Source organism: Lytechinus variegatus, chromosome 11 (assembly GCF_018143015.1).
Source record: "Lytechinus variegatus isolate NC3 chromosome 11, Lvar_3.0, whole genome shotgun sequence".
In the NCBI taxonomy this organism is placed as follows: Eukaryota; Metazoa; Echinodermata; class Echinoidea; order Temnopleuroida; family Toxopneustidae; genus Lytechinus; species Lytechinus variegatus.
The window spans coordinates 1,811,962-1,828,904 of record NC_054750.1 but is presented as its reverse complement, the minus strand read 5'-3'; the positions used below and the strand labels follow the sequence as shown (position 1 = coordinate 1,828,904).

The following is a 16,943-nucleotide window of genomic DNA, read 5'->3' as shown; positions in this document are numbered from 1 at the left end:
ACAATGTATTGCCGAAACATTCAACGATTTTTTGTCCTCTGTAGGTTCAAATCTAGCACAATCTGTTCCGAATGCACAAAGGTCGTTTCATGATTTTATGCCAGGCTTTAATCCATTTTCAATGTTTATGTTGCCCATCGACGAGAAAGAAATAACTGATATTGTTCATAATTTGAAAAATAAGAAAAGCCCTGGCTTTGATAATCTTACGAACGAACTGATTAAACCATTATCGGTGAAATCATTGTACCGTTAAATCATTTATTCAACATGTCAATTTTACAAGGTATCGTACCAGATAAAATGAAGATTGCGAAGGTGATACCTATCTTTAAGAAAGGAGATCCACTTGAGTGTCATAATTATAGACCAATTTCTCTCCTAACTGCTTTTTCAAAAATTTTAGAAAGACTGGTATATAAACGTACAATAGATTTTTTCATACGCTATGAAATTTTATCTGATAATCAATTTGGATTTCGAGAAAAACACACAACTTCACATGCAATTCTTCATTTTATTAACAAAATTTCATCTGCTATTGACAAACATTGCCATACAATCGGATTATTTTTGGACTTCTCCAAGGCCTTCGATACCATTGATCATAGTATTCTTTTTTATAAACTACATCATTATGGTGTAAGGGGGAAGGCCTTGGAGTGGTTCAAAAGTTATCTTACAAACAGAAAACAATTTGTCTCATTGAATGGAGTAGAATCTAAACGCCAACCAATTACTTGCGGTATTCCTCAAGGGAGTATCCTTGGCCCCCTGATTTATATCATATATGTAAATGATTTTCAATATTCATCTCCACTTTTGTCTTTTATTCTATATGCTGATGATTCTGGTATATTTTTCTCACCTAAAAACCCTCAAACGCTCGTAGATATTTTTAACACCGAGTTGAAAAGTATTTGTGAATGGATATTTGCCAATAGGCTCTCTCTAAATCTTGATAAAACAAATTTTATGTTATTTAGTAACTCTCTTACAAGTTTACCTGACAATATTTTATTGAATGGTGTCCAGATCAGTGGGGTAAAATCAACTAAGTTCTTGGGACTTTTTATTGATGACAAAATGACCTGGAAAATTCATACAAACCACATTTGCTCAATTTTATCTAGAAATACTGGTATAATGTATAAACTTAAATCAATGTTTCCACTCAATATTATGCAAATGTTATATTCCACTTTATTACTTCCGTATTTAAACTATGGTATTCTTGCCTGGGGAAATTCTAGTAAGCTTCAACTTGATAAAATTTTGGTTATTCAAAAGAGAGCAATTCGTATAATCTCCAATGCCCATATACGGGCTCATACAGGTCCTCTCTTTTTAGAAAAGGGTGTTTTAAGAGTTTCTGATATTTTCCTTCTGCAGTTGGGTTCTTTTATGTTTCAACTGGATAATAATGACTTGCCTCCGGCACTTAACTATATGTTCATAAAAAACAACCAGTTGCATGACTATCCAACACGCCAAGCATTTTCATTTCATCTTCCAAAAACCAGAACAAAATTTGCCCACAATACTATTATTTATTCAGGTCCCAAATATTGGAATTCACTCAATATCGATATAAAAAGATCTGTTAGCTTAACTGCATTTAAAAGAAAATTGAAAACGTCTCTTTTGAGAAAAGATTACTCCTCGTAGAACCCAACTGTAAGCTTTAAATACACAATATATATTTATCTACTTGTACTCAATTGCGTATTACTTTTAAGACGGTCAGAGAGTGGATTGGGCACCTGGTAGCCAGGGAAACTCTTTAAAACCACATAGCTCTTTTAAGTTTTGCTTCGGTCCTTTGATACTTTTTCTCTCCTAGCAACTATTAAGTTTTGTTTTTCTTTTCCTCGTCTGCCAGGTGCTCTATCCCCTCACTATGTCCGTATGTTTACCATTGTAATTAATTACATGTATTCATATTTACAGCTGCAGATACCCTTACAAAGGACCCGTCTACTATTCCACTGGCATATGTACGATCAATTCTGTCAAATATTTTACGTCATGCTTTAACGACGCAATAATGAACAGCAATATAATAGACGGGTCTTCTTTCCTTCTTTCTTTCTTTTATGTCTTGTTTTGTCCTCCTTGTCTTGTCTAGTAATCTGTGTGCCCCTGTTCTTTGTAACGTTCTCTGTTTTCGTCCTTGTCCAGTTTCTGTAACTTTCTCCGAGCTCAGCTCTATTTTTTCTATAATTATTTGTAGCTATCAATGATTACACATAAATTATTTGTTAAGGGCCTATCCACAACAAGCTTTTGCTTTACTTTAGGTCCATCCACTTAGAATCTGCTTTTATATTGTAATTATGCATACTATTTCGGAATGAGTTGTATGTTTTTCTTTGTATTTTGATTGATTTGTGGAAATAAAATGAAATGAAATGAAATGAATGACCTTGTAAGTATTGGTATTTTAGGAGTAATGTCTTGTATCGATACGGGATTTTACAGGAAGCCAGTGTAATTCCTGTAGTATGGGTGTTATGTGTACGCTGCGCCTCGATCTTGTTATGAGTCTCGCTGCCGAGTTTTGGATCCTTTGAAGTTTATGAATTTGATTATCAGGGAGAGCGTGAACCAATTTCTTTGTGGCTTCTGTTGTTAGAAACTTGCGAATTTTCCCAATGTTACATGTATGTAAGGCAAACGAACTAGTTTTACATAAAATATTTAATTTGAGCTTTCATACTTAGTTTTCTATCCAGTTGTGCACCAAGATGGATATCCTCAAGTTCTATTCCTTCTATCTGTCTACTATTTCTAAATTTACTATTGAGATGAAGCACTGCAGTTCTATTTCAATTACGTTTCAGTCCATTATCAGTTGACCAAAAATCACATCTCGGACACACCACTGTAGTCTGGTAGTGGCATCTTGCTGCTTACTGTTTTTTTAGGACTATGTACATCTGCGTATCATCAGCATACATCATGCAGCTTATGTTATGGTGAGTGATAACATCCTAAAGAGGAGCAGCGTATAAACTAAAGGCCAAAAGTCCGACAACTGAGCCTTGAGGTACTCCATGACTGGTATAGCAGGTACGTGAATTTGATTCTCCAATCAAAACAGAATGTCTCCTATTTTGGACATAAGATTGAAACCAGCTCAAAGCATCTTCACAAATTCCTTAGCGTGTCTGGAGACGGGAGAATAAGATGTGTTCGATGTCCATGCACTTATGAATCATTCCTTCTTGGGACGCATTCCAGTATTATTCATGGTAATTGGTTTATTTGCCGACACTTGCTATAAAATAAATGTCACCCCATTGGACGTTAGCTGTATCTGAAAGTTCGTTTCCAGAACTTTAGATAAGGTATTCGTCAAGACTAGGAATCTTTGGTATCTAGAAATCTTTGGCTAGCAGATTCGATAGCCATGTACATGTAATCATGATTCCAATTTTGTCCGCTGAATTGCAATACCCCTTTAACAATTACTTCACTTCTGCTGTTGGCCTGACCTGTTGAATTTGCTTGGGTGATTCGGAATCCCTTAACGTTTGGTGGATGTAAAGCTTGGGAGAAGATATCCTTCAATATCTTGGTCGGTGTTTGCTGACGTGATATCGGGAAGAAGGTAACCGTCAAAATCTACGCCTGAGCCATATGCAGGCTTTTGATACACAATATTCATGTCCATGTACTTGTGAGCTTTATCGTGAACAGTTATGTTGCCATTTTCTGCCACATCATAGAGAGGTGTTCCTTCTGATAAGTGCAAACATGACATGGACATGCTTGCAGGGGTTGGTACATGATAATCGTCAGACACTGTGTCTTCAGTTTTTGAGATCCTTTGTTCGATTGGCCTCATGTCCATATATTTGTGAGCAGTATCCTGTGTACTCTTCTCTGTTTTTCTTTGTACCCTTATTCGATTTTCATAATATGCTTCACCTGTTTTCTTTCCTATCTCCATATAAACCCTTGGCTCTGAATCTTTAGCAGTTTTTGAAAGATAATCATCATTAAAATTGTCATGAGAAACTGATTTTTTCTCGAAAATGGTGTTTAGGTCCGTGTATTCATGACTGACGTCGGTCGGACTTTCATATTCTGCTGAGGCTATTTGTGATTTGTTATGTTGAGAAATTACGGCTGACCAGCGTTCTGGTAATTTTGGCGGAGAACTCAGATCTTGATAAGTTAAGTCCTGACGGGCAACAGTATTTGAATGCATCAAATCCATGTATGTGCTAGTTTCAGAACTCTGTTTCGCTCGTTTCATCCGCCTTTGACATAGGCCAAATACAAAGGCTGCTAAAACCATGAAACTCGAGACTGGAATGCAAATTACGAGCCACAGGAAAAGTTCGCCATGGACATTATTTGATGGTAGATTTATAGGCTCATCGAGATTAAAATTTTCAAGTTTGTTAGGATTTCTGTTCAGGGAAGTGTTATCCATATCGGTTGTGAGCCCTTCTGGTTCTGTACTTGGGACCAAAGTCCACAGATCCGTCTCGAAATTAGAAGTACTAGTAAGAACTGGAAGAAGAAGAAAAAAACATTTATAGATGTTTGGCGAAACATGAAGAAAAAGTAGGATATTACAAGTATATAAAATACTGTTTTTAAACTAACATTTTTCAAATCAAAGCAGTTTCAAAGCAATTTTCAGCAGCTTCTTTTTGCCATTTTTCAAATCATAGAGAAAAATAACAAAAGATAATTTTTATCAGGCGTACAATGTATCTGTGGAGCTGACAAATCATACTTACCACATACAATTTTTAGGGGAAATTTAATTTGAAACTGGTAGCCTTACATTAATCATCAATAAATTGACTACAGGTAAATCATGAATTAAATGGTTTGGCTTGGCTCGTGAGTTAAATTGGGCGTAAATAGTCGTCAAAACAGTTTTTTACTGGCAAGGTAGATGGAAATGATATAAGATGAAGGAATAGAAGGAATGAAAAAATGTGTTTCAAAATATAAAGCGTTGAAGTAGACATTGACGTAAACACCTTACATTGTTCAAAGGCATATGGGGAAAGTGAACTTACATATGTAAGTTAATATACATTAATATACATAAGTAGAGAGCGGTGTTGGCTCAGTCGGTAACGCGTCTGCCCGTCGAACCAAAGATCGTGGGTTCGAGTCCACCCCGGGCGGATGACTGAAGCCAGTGCGTTGTGTGTAAACGTCTCTCCCATGTTTCATAGATGCAGGCTATGTTACAATGGAAAACACTCCGTCCCTCGGATAGGACGTTAAATGGAGGCCCCGTGTAGAGGAGAGTCACCACCTTTGCACGTTAAGAACCCATTGCACTATTCGTATAAGAGTAGGGGGAAACCCCGGTGTAGTGGTCCACCTGCATTCCCCCCAATCAGTTATATCGGGAGGAGAGACCTGCGGGTCACAGTGATTCAGTTCGCTTTTCGCCTCCCAGGCACAGGTGACGCCAAACAAATAATAATAATAATAATACATATTAAGAACAATCAAACAAGTTCTCGTTTTTATGGAGGTAAATAAAGATAACAGTCCAAATCTAGAAAGAGTTGAAATATGTTGGTATTACTCACTTATTAACGAATTAATCAATACCATTTCTAGAGCCACGTTCAATTAGAAATGATAATGATATGATATATTAGTACCATTTCAGTTCAAAGATCTTTTGGTGTCTGTTACAAACAAATTGTTTTAATGGAGAGGTAATTAATTAAAAGTAAACAAAGTCTACCACTACCTTCAGAATAACAAATGGCTCCTGCATCTCTTGAATGGCTACATGGGTAACGATCTATTCCTGCATGAGCACAGTCTGCTAGATTGTCTTCAGTTCCTTCACAGTTGACATACATTAACAGAACGCGACCAGATCCTTGACCAAACATTGCAGATCTCGGTGCATCCAAGGCTCCATCAAACCCAAGCATCCTACAAACCACCCTGGCGTCTCTGAGATCCCAGCTGGTATCACAAACAGTACCCCAGGATCCATCATGCATGATCTCTACTCTGCCTTCAACATCGGTAGACCCACCGGCAAGGCGAACTTGTAATGGGTGTGGATTTGCTGCACGGAAATACGAATGATACTGGTTGAATTAATAATAAGCCCACATTTTCTAATCTCCTATGAGAATATTATCAATCACAAAATTTTTATTACTCAAAAGATAATCATCAAAAAAACATTTTTTAAACTAAACTTTATAAGGGCAAAATAGCTGCAATCTTAAACAAAATCAGAGCCATTTTAATGAGAAATTTGGCGTTGAATAAATTTTGTCTAAAAGAAATTTTAATTCCCTTACCTATCCCCCTTTTCATTCTCTTTTAAAGACGACTCGTACATTTTAAAGAATAAAGTCACAAAGAGAAATTAAAAATAGAACGAACAGAATAGAAATATTTCAAAGTATTTTTTGTTAGATCTCAGATTTTGTTCTCAGAGTTTTTCGTGGGAACACACCTCCTGAGTAACAGACGGCACCTGCATCCCTGCCATGACCGCAGTAACTCCAATCTCCAATCCCTGCGTGAGCACAGTCAGCTAGGTTGTCCTCTGTTCCATCGCATCCGACCACAGTTAGAAGGACTCGACCAGATCCTTGACCAAACCTAGCGGTTCTCGGTGCCTCCAAGGCTCCATCGTACCCCAGCATCCTACAAACCACCCTGGCATCTCTGAGATCCCAGTTGATATCACAAACAGTACCCCAGGATCCATCATGCATGACTTCTACTCTGCCTTCAACATCGGTAGACCCACCGGCAAGGCGAACTTGTAATGGGTGTGGATTTGCTGCACGGAAATATGAATGATACTGGTTGAATTAATGATAAGCCCACATTTTCCGATTAACTATGAGAATATTATCGATCACACATTCATACCGATACTCAAAAGATATAATCTAAAAAAAACGTTTCTATAAGGGCAAAATAGCTCAAAACTTAAACAAGTGAGATATTTAGCTTTGAGATCTTTAGGTCATGGGCATCCGTGTGTCTATAGCTATATTCATCATAGTCATAAATTGCCTTCACTCCTATGCACTGGAGTTGCTAAGATATCGAAATATAAACGCCAAACAACGAAATGAATAAAGACCAAAATTGAATAGTTCAAATTAATTTAGTCTGAAAATAAGTTTAATTCCCTTAAGTATCACTATGTTTACTCCCTCTTAAGGAAAGTTTAGTGAAGCAACGGCGCAGACGCTTTATCAGGGGTCCGCTGATGCAGCTAGCATCGGAATCAACAGTTAAAAATGCAAAGCTAGCTGAATTACAAACTCTCCGATAAATAAATGTCAATTGTTTATAATGAATCTGTATGCTGAAAATAAAATTCATTAAGGATGGCCATTATTCGGTCATCAGATTATTCGGGCTGCTTGATTCTAGTTCAGCAAGGTTAGTTCACAACCGGTAGGTGGAATTATTAGAAGATCAATCTTACAAGTACAGCCGTATCGCCGCTCAACACCAAACAACCCTGACTGATGCTAGGGAACCGACGTTAGCCGCGCGGAGTCTATTCAGGAACCGGCTACCTTAGAATAATAAGCCAATCTTGCTTTCATTAGAGCTTAGCTGATCTAGATTTTTTTCAAGATCATGGAGATGTGCCAAATAGGACAATATTACCAATATTTTTCGTGCAAACTTTGATAATTCTGGAAGAAATATAAAACAAAATATACCGGGCGTTTCTTTCGAAAGTGTAGTAGAAATATTTTATCCTCGGTTGGTCCGGCAATGTTACTAAAATAGTTATTGCCGAACCTCGGATAAAAAACAATTCCACTATACTTTCTCAAAACCGGTATGTTTGTAAACTATTTGGTGACGCGTGGTGGAGGTGTGAGAAAGCACCGAACCAATTATTGAAAAGAAATAGACAAAATGTTAGAAAAGAAAGAAAACATCCCCCAAAGGCAATTGACTCGGAAGGGATATCGTTTGAATTAGTTTAAAGATGCAGTGTATACTAGTAGTTTATAAATCGCATTTTTTTATTATATAGGCATACATTGATGTTGTTTATTGAAGAAAAATGAGTATCAGGAATGTAAGATATCAATAACTCAGCGATAAAGCCCGATTTTTGAAGCTTTGAGTAACATCTTAACATCAAACGACACACAATTGCCTTAGCATGTTTACTGTAGCTATTCACCAGGATCGCCAAGGAATTTGTTAAAAAGACATTGGTAATAGGGAGTTTTCGCAACCACTACGCAGAGGTTTTCTTGAACTCAGAGAATCTATTGTCAAAAGCCCCTTTATGACGAAGCAGCCTCGGTCGACAAGCGGTGAATCAAAACAGCAGTGTCGCCCTGGACTCTGAACAAATGACATATTTGTATCTTTTCCTCCAGACAGAATCTGCTGGCCGGTACACCAACTTTCGACAATAATCTCACGGCTGTCCATTTTGATTTGACTTGCACTTTTAATAGATTTTTACCACGTTGCAGACTCCTTCCGGCTGCAATTTCGAAAATTCCACATTGTCTGTCTTTAATACGTCAGTCATTTTTCTATGGTGGTGTTTACACACACGCCAAAAATTGAAAATGAAAAATAAAATCTAATTTCCGTTTCGTCTACTTTGTCAAACAGAAAATTTGCTTTATGAAGATTTATTTTAACAATATGGACTGAATGGTGCTTGGCCAAATACTTAATATACAATTTACATATCTAAATACTGTAAATTAGACAAAATAATAAATGGCCTAAATACCCGCTGAGACCATATGGAATGAAACCAAATGTTGGCAAAGTAGGTGTTGAACGATCGCATTAAACATTTTGGAGAACCTGCTTTTTAACAGTTTAATTAATAAATGTATTTTAAAATCTCGCAAACAAGATGTACTTATGACCGTAAAAACAGTGATTATTTAACATTACGTTTCTCAACTACCTCCTGTGTAACAAATAGCGCCTGCATCTTCGGCGTGTCCACAGTTATGAACTCCAGTCCCACGATGTGGACATTCTGCAAGATTGTTTTCTGAACCAATACAGTCGAGGTCGTCGAGGACAATTATTCCAGATCCTTGACCAAACCTTGCAGATCCCGGTGCCTCCAAGGCTCCACCAAACTCCAGCATCCTACAAACCACCCTGGCGTCTCGTAGATCCCATTCATCATCGCAGATAGTACTCCAGGATCCGTCATGCAACACCTCTACTCTCCCTTCAGCATCATTAGATCCACCGACGAGACGAACTTCAAAGGGATCTGGGAATTTAACAAGGAATTAGATTTTATTTCATTTATTTGTCGTTTTGTTTCAATAGGGTAGCCCTCTCAGTAACACTGCTGAACCATCATTTCATTGACATTATCGATAACGCACATTCTTTTTCAATATAAAAAAAAAGTCTTTTATTTCTGGCACTCTGCATATTTTGCTCAGACTTGCAATAAGCTCGGTACCTTGATCGACGATCGAACAAAATAATGGTGTATTTTTTATAGGCCTTACAAGGAATTTCTGGTGAAGGCCTGTGATTTCTTTCCAATGAATTATAGTCCATGAAATAAAACAATAAATAAAAAAAAATGTTTGATCTGTTACATATAGCATTTAAAAAGTTACAACTTGTAGATGATTTCTGAGTCGCAACTTTTTTCCCCAATGTGATCATGGTGATATATGTAGCATGCAACGTACAAAATATGTGACCTCAAAATCAGATGGCCATACCTTCTGAAAAACATATGGCATATCCCATTCATGTCCACAATAGGAATCGACCCAGATGTCAGGACAATGTGCCAGGGTCTCCTCTGTTCCAAGGCAGTTGACAGCGAGAATATCAGATCCCTGACCATAGCTAGTAGATCGAAGCGCATCCAGGACCCCATTGACCCTGAGCATTAGATTAGATCGAGTAGATTCCAACCTTCAAGACCACAAATGGTTATCCATGAGCCATCGTACAAGACCTTCACTCTTCCTTCAGCAAAATAATTTTATAATTTACAAGTTATAGATAGATTACTGTAAAATTGCATTACACTGAAAAAAACAAGGGTTTTAAGCTTCAACATTACAGACAGCTTCAACTATGTGGTATTATCTAAGGCTAGTGGAAAGCCCTTCAGCAGAGGACACTATACTTTTAAAGAATACTAATCGCTCAATTTGATCCTTGCTTAATTGTAGTTTATTCGATGTCATTCATAAATGGCTTCCACTAAGTCAGTAGAACAGTAGAATCTGGAAAGATGGAACAAAGTTCACTCCCAAACGGATGTCAACCACATTAAGGCATAGACCTATTACAGAGCTCTATGATTAAGGTGATAATCTATACATGCTGTGTCGGATACTGTCTTTTAGTACATCGTAAACGGCAGTAGACCCATTACTGATCCCTGTGGGACACTGTATAAAACAGTAAGGTTTTAATTTACACCATCGTAGGGCTATCAAATGCGATATTTATCCAATGAGATAAGACGTCAATCAGCTCAATATTATAAAAGTAACGGTGTGATCAACTGATGTGATGACGTCACTTTTTTTAAAAAGCGTTTTTGATACCATATTTTGGTAGAGCATGATGAAAACCCCCCACTACAAATATATGGTGGGAATCGGTCCATGGGGGCCTTAAATATGACCTCATGAATACATAATTAGCCCCATTGAATCCAATGTATTATTGGCCTGATTCTAAATGTTTAGAGACCAGATCAATAATACATTGACTGCAATGGGGCTAATTATGTATTCATGAGGTCATATGTTGGACCCCATAGACCGATTACCACCAAATTTGGGTTTAGGAGGTTTTTCATCATGCTCTACCAAAATATGTTATCAAAAACGCTGATATGCAAAAAGTTAAAATTCATGACGACACATTTCGGTACTCTACATGTATATTGTCATGATTGAGTCTAAGGAGATGCCATGCAGATGGGGTAAAGTTTGTTTCATCTTTCCCGGATTCTACTGACTTAGTGGAAGCCATGGAAGCAGATGACAAGTCAATTTCTTTTCAAAACGCCATAAATAAAATTTTCAAAGCACAGAGAATAGCATTCTGAAAACTCACCTAAGCTGATTCGGTACCGCGATTCTTTCTGTACATAGATCTTCTCCCTGGTATTTGTGTATCCAAGATTGTTTCATAAATGTGATACAACCACCCTTTGCTGTTTGAGGAAAATCTTTATCTTATTCACTTTTGCCAAGATTTTCGTAAATAATACAGGCACCAGTGATGCAACCCATCATGGGAATTCACCGAATGCCACCGATGCGTTGATGATAATCGTCTACCTTGTTTTTAAAGACAATTCGTAAGTGTTTATTATATACATGTATCATGTTTATTAATGTTGTTGATTAATAGTGCTGTATTTCCCTATTCTCTTCACTCTTATTTACTCCCCTTCCTTCTCATTTGCGATCTCTCTATTTCTCTCTTAATCCTCTTATTCTACATAATGTCTCTGTTTATCAATCTCTTTCTTTTATTACGAAATAATGTATAGCTTGCTCATGGTGCAATTCAATTCCAATAATTTGTGAATGAATGAATAAATGAATTTAATTTATTAGAACATCACTGGCATTGCCAATATTTTGTTCAATACAAGAAGTACACAGTGATACAAAACAACATACAATTCAGGGAATATAAGCAACAAAAACATATACTGAAAGGATAACTAGATCAGAATGGGACAATATTTTACCTTTTGGTCATGTATAATATGACACGATATAATTCTTTTATACACAAACTATTCTTGTAAAATACAAAATACGTATATAGTTGCATAAGCGTAAGTTAAAGCATGGTTTAACCGTAGAAAATTAGTGTAGCTTAGATAAATATTCGAGAAATAGTAGCAGTTCAACAATTATAATTACAATCAGTACAAAATAAATACTAATGTTAACATGATAAAAATAAAATACATTGAAGTAAATGTTTATGGCAACAAAAAAGGGAATGTGATAAATATTATAGGGGTTATGGTAGGTTCTTTTTACGGGGAGGAGCCAGATAACAGCTAGGGGGAGGAACTATCCTGAATTTTTTTTTACTTTACAATACTTTATTTCCACAATACTGAAGGCATGTAAACTGTTTGAGGAATTAGTGTTTTGCAATGAATGGGAAGTTTGTCGCAGACTTTCGCACAAGCATATCAAATGATTCTAATTTAGGTTTTTGTACAACTAAATTGAGGGAACTCACATTTTTACTATAAAAATTGTGGCGACCAAGGACCTGATGGGGCAAGACCATTGATACACTTAAAAATTAGAGCTGATAGGAAAAAATATTCCCTTTCCTCAATACTTGGCCAAAATAAATTCGTCATTAGGTCGGTGTCCTTGCTGGTGTCATATTCACAAGTTATCCTTGAAATATCTTTTCCCCACAGTAATAACAACAGACTCACAGAAAAATATGTTTTGCGCTTAAGAACATGGCGTATTGCGAGCTACGTAGACATTATTTCTTTTTAATTCTAGCAATGTAAAGACAGATAATCAAACGATTTTACACATTTGGCCAAACAGTTACATTTTTTTTTATTAAATACTTTTGTTTTTCAACAGAAAAGAATATCTGTCAACAATAGATAATATATATCGTCTACTGATAACATATCGTATAATTGCTGAAAATTAAGTGAAAAAAATAATATTTTACCACTCTAATATACATTATTTGTGTTCTTCACAAAGGTGCTGTTATGTGTTTGCCAGAATGAACGAATCGCTAAAGTGTATAACTTTGGTTTAGTTTTGTTTCCTTCACCAGTTATATACCAACTTGTATTGTGTCCATTTCCTTGTCACAGTTGTAATAAAAGTAAAATTGAAAAGTCTATACTCTCATAAGTTATGTCCTCGATAACAGCCATCCTTGGCCTTACTTTCAGTTTCATACCACTTGTAGAAGACTATCCGTTTGGACCAAGAGGATCTCTACATATGAAAATGTATAAACCTATATACTTGTAATGTTCATTGGTCAGGAAATGATCAATCACACAATATCCATTTTAAAGCATAGCAGTTCATTTTGTTTCGACCAAGAGAATGATTAATTCTATCTCTTATTATTTATCAGTAAATTTATAAGAACATGTGAAATTGCATTATCAACTGGTAATGTCTTTAGTCACGAAATTGTTATGGATACATTTAATCAATCCAGATCCAGTAGTTATCGATATTTACAAGCTTTTGTCCTTTATGTCCTTTTGGCTAATATCGAAGGACTGTCAGCAGTTCCAAATGGTATGTTGATAACCTTCGATTTATTACCCTTTTTAATCGTTTCGTCGAAGGTAGTTTTCTGAGCTTTCCGCACACGGTAGAAATGAACGCAGTTAAATTCAAAATGATTTCCTATTCATGCTATTGGCAGTCTTCCGATAATCTTGACCGCATTCTCAAACTTAAACATGTCATAGTCTTAGAGTTATTCAAATAGTCTCTTACATTGCGATTGTACAGTCGTGAGTGAAGTATGTATACATGTACCCACATTCATCTATAATCAGTCTTGTCATTGGCAGGCTATTTGTACCGAAATCAAATGGTTATGTATTCGTGTAGCTCTACCCCTCTTCCAGTCCACTTTGAACAAAATTATGGTTTACGTCTTTACAAGTAGATTCCCCTTTCCATTTATTTCAACAATATATATGGCATGAGTGGCGGAAAGTACAGCTGTGTTTCATATCCATGAACATATGAATTATTCCTTCTTGGAACCCCATTGGACGTGAGCTTCATCTGAAGAAAGCTCGTTTCCAGAATTTAGGATGAGGTATTGGTCAACAGTAGTAATCTATGGTATCTTGGCGAGCAGATTCGATATCCATGTAATCATGATCCCCATTTTTGTCCGCTCAATTGTTCTTTTAACACTTTCTTCACTTGTGCAGTTGGCTAAAACCCGTTGACATTGCTTTGTAATTCGGAATCACTTTACGTTTGGTGGATGTAAAGCTTGGAAGATCCGTCAATATCTTGGTCAGTGTCTGCTGACGTGATATCGGGAAGAAGGTAACCATCAACATCTGAGTCTGAACCATATGCAGGCTTTTGATACACAATATTCAAGTCAATGTACTTATGAGCTTTATCCAGAACAGTGCCGTTGCCATTCCATGCTGATAAGTGCAAATATGACATGGACATGCTTCCGGAGGTTGGAAGAAGATAACCGTCAAATCATGTGTCTAGGGTTACTGATATCCTTTGTCCGATTGGCATCATGTCCATATATAGGCAATTCCATGTACATCCGACCTCCTACATGTGGGACCTTCACGAAATTTTCTGTCTCTGACTTCTTGTTCTTATGACAGTCTGTTTATACTCTCAAATAATCACGACTCGGTCAGTTTATTAAAGTAAGTAAAACTTGAGAAAAATGGGGGTCGAACGTACAAAAAGTTGACTATTTCATGGAACTGCCAATATTTATGAGCAGCATCCTATGTACTATTCTCTGTTTTTCTTTGCTTTGTATATTTATTCGATGTTGATATGCTTCACCTAGTTTCGTTCCTATCTCTATTTAAAAACTTGCCTCTGAATCTTTAGCAACTGATTTTGATACATGTTTTAAACATCATGACAAAATCTGTCATAACAAATTGATTTATATATTAAAAAGATATTTTTGGCTCGCTCGCTTCCCTCACGCTCTTAATTTAAAGTTGAATTTGCCCTTTTGGCGTGTCTTGCCCTGAAAACTTTAGTCTCATTACGCCACTAACCTCCGCCCAAACTAAAAGAATAATAAAATAAAATCTATCCAAAAAAAAATAAAAATAAAAAAGATCCCTCACAAGAGAACAAAACAGCCCCCAACCATGAATACAGATCGACACCCATAGCTTGCCAGTTTATATGCTGGAACGGTGGTTTTTTTTAATTCTATCGAGACAATTATGAAATATGGCGCTTTAAACATTTTGTTGACGTAGATGGCGCTCTTTAATATTGATGAACGAAGAGCAAATCAGAAATCAGAGAGCCGAATTCAATTTCGATGTTCGCCGTGCGATTGTCCGAAAAACACAAATATAGAATGAGAAATCAGAAAGAGCCCAAAAGTATTTCTGATTTCAATACTCCGTTTTTTATCTACAAAAACGAAATCGCAGCTCGTTTTTCTCTTGCTGTGATTTCGTTTTTTTTGTGTTTTCAAAGACCGAACCACGCGGGCTGATTTCCGTTTTTGCTCTTCGATTATAAGAAAGAAAAAAACGAATTATCCTTTAGTACCCTGATTCAAAACCCTTGTTTGCACACGCACACTCTCTTCCCCGCACACGCAACCCTTCATGCATAGCTACATATATTCACCCGCACACCCTCCATTCACCATCATGCAATCATAGAAACACAGATCTTACACTCACTACTATACAGTCCCATTTGCACACAGACCCTCCCACATCTACACATCTTATCTACACGCCCTCACCTTTACCCATATGCGGGTCTGTAACTCACTAAGCACAACTCATCGTATACACCCTCAATAACACTCAAAGTCCTTTCTCCGTATATAGACACTCTTACACATTTATTGGTCAACACACCCTCACTTTCAAAGTTCTTATTAGTCTTTCCAAGATCTTTTGACAGTCTCTCAAGACTTGCGGGATCACTAAAGACTAGTAAGAGATCTTTGAAAGATCGTTGAAATATCATTGAAAGACCAGGAAATGTCTATAGAAATAATTCGGAAAGATCACTTGTTGCAAAGATATCTGAAAGACTGTATTGCAAAATCTCTATAGGACTAGTCTAAGCTCAGTAAGACAAGGAATATCAATCAGTTTTTCAGAGTTCCTTAATGGGTCCTTCCTAGCCATTCCACAGAGATGACAAATTTCAGTGATTTTGGAGACTGCCGTAAGGCCTTGCCAAGTTTTGGTCTTTCAACGGCCCTTCAAATATCCCCTTTCTGTGGAATGGGGGCCTTATCGAATAGAAAAACTTCTAAATTTTCTAAATATTTAGTTTTATTGTATTCACTGTCATTGGTTATCTGTAAGCATGCCAGGGGCGTCGATCCATTTTTCAGATTGGGGGGGCAAAATCATGAATCAATTTTCCAAAGGCGCTCGATAACACAAAACAAACAAACTCACACACACACACACATATATATATATATATAATATATATATATATATGTATATATATATATATATATATATATATATATATATATATATATATATATATAAATATGTATATATATATACACACACACACACATATATATATCTCACCAGCAGATTAATGCGAGCGCGAAGCGCGAGCTGAAAATTTTGATATTTCGATATGAAAAAAATTGACTTTAATGGACTTTTTAATAAAGAACAAGATATATATCCAACAAAAGATTATTGCAAATCGAAGTGGGAGTTCTTTTGAGGTTTAGAACTGAAAACGGGACCATATTCACCTATTTAATCATAGAAAGTATGGGTTTTTGTTTCACAAATGATGCGAGCGCGAAGCGCGAGCTGAAATTTTTTGATATTCCAATCTGAAAAGTGGACATTTTGAGCACGATTTTAGACGAAGAACGAGTTGTGTATCTCAATCTCGCTTGCTGATTTCTGTGTAACATTACAATCTTATTTTATTTTTAGCACATGCGGAATTATTGGGGGGGCAAAACGATATGTTTGCCCCCCAATATTTTCATTGGTGGGGCGATCGCCCCCCCCCCCTGCCCCCCCCCCCATAATCGACGCCTCTGAAGCATGCTACGTCTTATTTTCTTTTCTCCAAGTCAAGTGAATTTCAACTGAGATAAAAATACAAAGTTTTAAAAGTAAGTAGTATCATGCATTTCCCTTCCAAAAGACAGAATACATTTCAAAATCAAATTCTTGTAGTTCAAACTCA

The 16,943-nt window shown here is 36.5% G+C and overlaps 1 protein-coding gene across 1 annotated transcript; it reads right to left on the bottom strand.

Annotated features, from left to right (window-relative positions):
* Positions 1-5,436: 5,436 nt before the first annotated feature.
* On the bottom strand, positions 5,437-14,204 carry LOC121424140 (deleted in malignant brain tumors 1 protein-like). Its single transcript, XM_041619738.1, has 5 exons — positions 13,996-14,204; positions 11,086-11,132; positions 8,936-9,256; positions 6,470-6,802; positions 5,437-6,049 (listed from the first exon to the last, which is right to left on the bottom strand). The coding sequence occupies exons 1-5, from the start codon at positions 14,202-14,204 to the stop codon at positions 5,679-5,681; spliced, it is 1,281 nt and encodes a 426-aa protein (XP_041475672.1). The 3' UTR covers positions 5,437-5,678.
* Positions 14,205-16,943: the final 2,739 nt, after the last annotated feature.